Genomic DNA, 5584 nt, shown 5'->3' on the forward strand with positions numbered 1-5584 from the left:
CCGCCCCTCTCGCGGCCCCCTCCCTCCCGCCTCCTTCCCGGCTCCGGCCTCCCTCGGGCTCGGCCCGGGGGGTGGGGGCGGTGGCGAGGGCGGGGCGGGGCGGGGCGGTGACGCGGGGCCAGCCGGGCTAGAGGCGCGGCGGCGCGGGGCGGGGACGCAGTCCCGGGTCCGGCCGGCCGGCGGGGGAGGGGGCATGAGCCGGCGCCCGCGCACCGCCCCGAGCTGCGGGCCGGCCTAGAGCCCCGCGCGGGCCCCCGCGCCCGAGCCGCCGCCGCCACCGAGCAGCGGGCGCCGCGATGCAGCGGCCTGGGGAGCCGGGCGCCGCGCGCTTCGGGCCGCCCGAGGGCTGCGCCGACCCCCCGCCGCACCGCTACCGCAGCTTCATGATCGAGGAGATCCTCACCGAGCCGCCGGGGCCCAAGGGCGCCGCGCCAGCCGCCGCCGCCGCCGCCGCCGCGGGCGAGCTGCTCAAGTTCGGTGTGCAGGCGCTGCTGGCGGCGCGGCCCTTCCACAGCCACCTGGGTACGTGCGGGGCCGACGGGGGCGGGGTGGGGCGGGAGCGGGCCGGCAGCCTCGAGGACCAGGACGCAGCTCGGGTGCTCCGGGCGCGCGGGCCGGGAAGGGAGCGGCGGGCGCTGGGCCGCGCAGAAAGCAGGCCTGGTGTCGGCGGGCCGGGCGGGCCGGGCGGGCGTCCGCTCCTTCGGCGCGGACCTGCGGCCTCCCACGAGCCTACGAGCCCACGAGCCCCCGAGCCCGCATCCCCAGCGCGGGCGCCCGACCACACTGCGGATGTCAGACTGCGGGTCGGAGTGACCTCGGGCCTCGGGCTCCCGGGCCTACGCCGAGGACAGTGGTCGGGAGTGGCCGCGGCTACCCACGGCGGCCAAGCCGGACCGTGGGGGGAAGAAGCCCGAGTCTCCGAGAGCCGTGCTGGGGGCAGACGCTGGCTTTGGGGTCTCGGGTGGGGCACCCGTGGCCCGTGCTACTGCTCCGCTGCCTTCGGGCCTTGCCGGGAGACCAGAGGCCTGGCGGTGAGCCGTGTCCGCCTGGCCCTAACTCCAGGTCGGCTGGGCCTCCTTGGAGCTTGAGCTGCCGCCACTGGTTCTCTTCGTTGGCTAATGCCACCTTTCCTTGCCGGTGCTCTCTCCACTGCACCTCTTCTTCTTCCAGCCTTCGCCAGGCCCTCTCCACTCATAGGTGGCCTTCTTTCCATGGGGTCTGTGTGTCCTGGCTCTCCCACCTTCCACCCCAGGATGGCTTCTCCCCTCTGCACATTTGCCGGCACCTTGCCCGGTCCCTTGCCGATTCCAGCAGGGCGAGCATCCGAGAAAGGAGGCTGCCTACATTCCAGCAGGAGCTGCCCCTGGCCTTGCTCTGCACCCACGAGCCCCCAGGCACTGCCCCACCAGCACGAAGGGCAGCAGGGCCAGCTTGTTCGTTTGAAGTGCAGCTCAGATGCAGCCTCTCCGCTGCTCTTTGCACTGTGCCTAACAATTCGTTTGAAGCGGGCAAAAAAAAAAAAAATCATCATAGGACTAATGAAAACATGGAAACATCTTGCAGGAACAGTCCAAACAGAGACAACAGGAAGGACAGTTTCCTGGTGCAGGGGGTGCTTGGAGTTTCCAGGAAGTGCCCAAGCCCTCCGGGGCTGAAGACCCCCGCTTGCATGCCGCGTGGCTGTGCTCCCGCTCCGCAGAGCAGATGTGCTCAGGCAGTTACCATTCCTGCTTTGGGACGTGGCAATGCCGACTTGGTGGGGGCAAACGCTCACCTTCCTGACTCGCTGCCGCCGTTTCCTCCTGCTTTCCTTTTTCTGTGAAAGACACACTGTGCTTCTCAGAGAATCCCAGAGGCCGCTGGGGCCTGGGGAACACCAGGCGGAGGCCTGGGGGGTGGGGAGGTCCCTCCTCCCAGACTCCAGTGACACTGGCTTTGAAGAGGGTCACTGGAGGCGTGCAGCACAAATCTTGCACTTAGTGGCCAGGCAGGAAGGAAGGTTTCGAGCTGGGTGGCACTGGCCTAGCGTGAGCTCTCCCAGGATGCACAGTTCGGGGATCTCCAGGAGGAGAGCGCGGCCCCAGCTCACCGGCTCTCCACTCTCTTCTCCCTGCAGCCGTGTTGAAGGCCGAGCAGGCAGCGGTGTTTAAGTTCCCGCTGGCACCGCTCGGCTGCTCCGGGCTGGGCTCTGCGTTGCTGGCAGCGGGGCCTGGACTGCCCGGTGCCCCCAGCGCACCGCACCTGCCGCTTGAGCTGCAGCTCCGGGGGAAGTTGGAGACACCGGGCCCCGGAGAGCCGGGTGCCAAAGCCAAGAAGGGGCGTCGGAGCCGCACCGTGTTCACTGAGCTCCAGCTGATGGGCCTAGAGAAACGCTTTGAGAAGCAGAAATACCTCTCCACGCCCGACAGGTAGCCGCGGGGGCCAGGCTGAGCCCAACGTGGGTGGAAGGGTGGGTGGGAGGGGGTCTCCTTGTTCCGCTGAAGGTGCATCCTGCTCTTTCCAGAATAGATCTCGCGGAATCCCTGGGTCTGAGCCAGTTGCAGGTGAAGACGTGGTACCAGAATCGCAGGATGAAGTGGAAGAAAATAGTGAGTGTGCTTGTGACTTTTCGCACCCCAGTCACCCTCTGTGCCATCCAGGAGCTCCCACCCACCCACCAGGACCCCCTGCCCTCCAGGAGCTCCCGCCCAGGCCCCCTTGCCTTCCAGGAGCTCCCCCTACCCTCACCCCCACCGCGGAGACCTCCACCCAACCCTTCCTGTTGTTCCCTTGGGGCCTGGTGCCCGCAGGGACCCTCTCTGCTCTGTCCCTGCCCCTGGGTGCCCCAGCACAGCCCACATTCCTTTCTGCTCTGCTGCGCCCTCAGGCCTTCCGGCAGCCTTGAACCCCTAGGCGCAACCCTTCAGTTGCTTTTCCCCAGCAGCGCTCAGATGGCGGCTGCCCTGTCCCCGGGCTAGGCGCGGCCTCAGAGAGCCTGGCTGTGCCGGGGAGGCCGTGCCTGCGCACAGAGCGCGGGTTCCGCTGCGCGGCCCCGCTCACCGCCCGGCCGGCCGTCCTCCGCGCAGGTGCTGCAGGGCGGCGGCCTGGAGTCTCCCACCAAGCCCAAGGGGCGGCCCAAGAAGAATTCCATTCCCACGAGCGAGCAGCTCACGGAGCAGGAGCGCGCCAAGGAGGCGGAGAAGCCGGCGGAGGCGCCCGGCGACACCATCGACAGGAGCCGAGAGGACTGAGCGCGCCCCGCGCCGCCGAGGCCCCTCCGCCCGCTGGAAGCCGAGAGCGGCCCTTCCGCGGCCACGCCGTTTGCTTTCTAAACGTTTTGTTATTACCTTGAATGCGGACAGTTGGGGCCAAGCAAGAAAGGACACAGAGCCTGCAGCCAAGCCCGGCCCCCGTGCGCTCCCAGCCCCGGCCTGGAGACTGGCGTCCGGCACCCGGGCCTGGAGCTCCGCGCACTCACGCCCGCACCTCTCCCGCACCCCCACCCGCCTCAGCCGGCCCTCCGCGTCCCGACGTCGCCGGCGCGCACCTGCTCCCGCCTGTCGGGGCCCCCGAGGCTGGCGCGGACCCGCCCGCCGGGACAGATCCCACCCCGAGGCCGGGTCCCCGACATCCGTCGCTGGGGCTTCTACCCCTCTCTTGCGAAGACAGTGATTTTTTTTTCCAATAAAATATTTTATGACACAGTGGGCCTTGATGAAGGGGTTTCTGAGTCTGCGGGGCTGGAGAGGGGGTCGCGGCGAGGTGAGAGGGACCCCCACCCCCACCCCGGGCTGTGGAAGCAAAAGGTGACCTGCCCCTGGGCTCGGAATGCTCGGCAGGCGGCCCGGTCGCTGCAGGATCCGCGGCGCCGCTTCCTCTCGGTGAGGGGCCAGGGTGAGCCTCCTGCACTTTCTTCCCAGGCCAGGGCATGGGCACGGGCACGGGCAGCCTGGCCGCACAGGGGTCGGAAAGGACCAGGAGCCCCGGAGCCCCGGAGCCGCGGAGGTGGCTCCGGACGTGTCCCGGGGCTTGGAGCCCCTTGGGTTGCTGGTTCGGTCTCCAGGGACTCGGAGAACCGCCTGAGAGGTCCTGGAGATGGTCCCGGCCCGCTCTCCAACAGGCAGACGGGACGCCTGGGATTCGAGGCCCGCACCGCGGTGCGCCACCCGCCGCAGCTCCACCCGCAGCGCGCCTGCGGCCGGGTCTTCACGTTCTGCGATGTACGTGGTACACGCCAAGTGCCGGCACCTTGCCCCAGCTCCCGGCAGCGAGGGCACCTGACCAGGCGGAGGACATCGGGCCAACCCAGCTGGTGCCAAGACGCCCTTTCCAGAGGTGCAGCTCCGCCGCGTGGGCCCCCAGTCGCCCTCTCCTTGCGGGAGGGTTTTGGTTGACTTCTGTCCCTCTAGGCTGGATTGGGCAGGCCTGTGGCTTCCTGTCCTTGTACTTCTATGAGGACCACCACCAGAGTATGGGGATAGAGAGATGGCCACTTTGCTGGCTAAAGTCCAGGGAGAGACCCCATCTTGGCCCTGCAGAATTCCAGGTGGGTCCTCCAGCCGCAAATACGGGGGACAGAGGAACAGCATACCCAGATTCGGGTTTCGCATGTCGGAATGTGAAAATGACAGTGATGGCCTCCACCTGGGGTGGCCACGGCTGCCCTTCACATGGAAGCCTGACCTTCCTGGGTGAAATCAGCACTGGGATTTCCAGTCCCCGAGCACCCCGGGGCCTTGGTTAGGGCAGGAGGAGGGGAGAGTGGGTTTTCCCAAGGCTGCAGACAATCTCAGAGGCCCCGGCCCTGCCAGGTCTCAGGGAAACTAACTCCTGCTCAAAGGCCGTTACCCCGACTTTGCAAACAGCTTCTAGTCTACTAGGTGGCACGTCCCCTGGGGGCCCAGGCCGCTGGAGCCAATGGAGGGGGTGTCGGGCTGACAGCGCCCCATCCTTCCCAGCCCTGGGGGATTACCTCCCAGCCTCCCAGCCACTGCCTGTGGCGTGGGCGGTATCCTTCCCACCCCCGGGGCGCCAGCCCAACTCTCGGCCTGCTGCGTTTCCTTATGTGCGCTTCAAAGGGCAGGGAAAGTTCTGTCCCACAGTTCGGCCCCCTGGGCCCTGGGCCTGGACTCCAGCTTCAGCCTCTGGCAGCTGGGGCAGCTGTAGAAGCAAGGAGGGTCCCAGAGGAGAGCAGGAGGGGTTCTGACCCACCCCTCCCACTCGGTTCTGGGTTCTGGGTTGAACTTACTGCGAGGAATGCGACTTTAGGCACCTGGCCTGCGGTCCTGCGGGGATTCCCCAAGGCAGCCCCTCACTGGAGCACACGGAAGGGCCTGAGGGACCAGAGCGGAGTGTGGGGGGTGGGAGGGGAGGGAGAATCGGGCGCCTGAGCATAGGGGCCCCAACAGTCTAAGGACCACAGGCCCACCAGAAGCAGATGGGGAGCCAAGCAGGCACTGCTGTCGAGGTCGCCAGCCCGTCAGAGGCGGAGCGGCCTCGTGCGCGAGCGGGTGGGAGGGGTTCCCGGCGCTGCCCGGCGCTGCGGCCCTCGCTGGGCCCGGAAGGGGCGGCCGGCTGGGCAGCTCGGGACAGCCCGGGAGGAGGA

General features: G+C 68.2%; 1 protein-coding gene across 1 annotated transcript; it reads left to right on the plus strand.

Moving 5' to 3' along the window:
• The first annotated feature begins 296 nt into the window (after positions 1–296).
• Positions 297–3683, plus strand: BARX1 (BARX homeobox 1). Its single transcript, XM_038525623.1, has 4 exons — positions 297–522; positions 2117–2408; positions 2504–2588; positions 3066–3683. The coding sequence occupies exons 1-4, from the start codon at positions 297–299 to the stop codon at positions 3228–3230; spliced, it is 768 nt and encodes a 255-aa protein (XP_038381551.1). The 3' UTR covers positions 3231–3683.
• Positions 3684–5584: the final 1901 nt, after the last annotated feature.

This window comes from Canis lupus, chromosome 1, assembly GCF_011100685.1.
Source record: "Canis lupus familiaris isolate Mischka breed German Shepherd chromosome 1, alternate assembly UU_Cfam_GSD_1.0, whole genome shotgun sequence".
Taxonomy (NCBI): Eukaryota; Metazoa; Chordata; class Mammalia; order Carnivora; family Canidae; genus Canis; species Canis lupus.

Excerpts from the sequence above, each read along its gene's own strand:
- BARX1 (XM_038525623.1), top strand. The coding sequence starts at position 297 with ATGCAGCGGCCTGGGGAGCCGGGCGCCGCGCGCTTCGGGCCGCCCGAG. Across the intron at positions 523-2,116 it reads GCCCTTCCACAGCCACCTGG|CCGTGTTGAAGGCCGAGCAG; the intron begins GTACGTGCGGGG and ends TTCTCCCTGCAG. Across the intron at positions 2,589-3,065 it reads GGATGAAGTGGAAGAAAATA|GTGCTGCAGGGCGGCGGCCT; the intron begins GTGAGTGTGCTT and ends TCCTCCGCGCAG.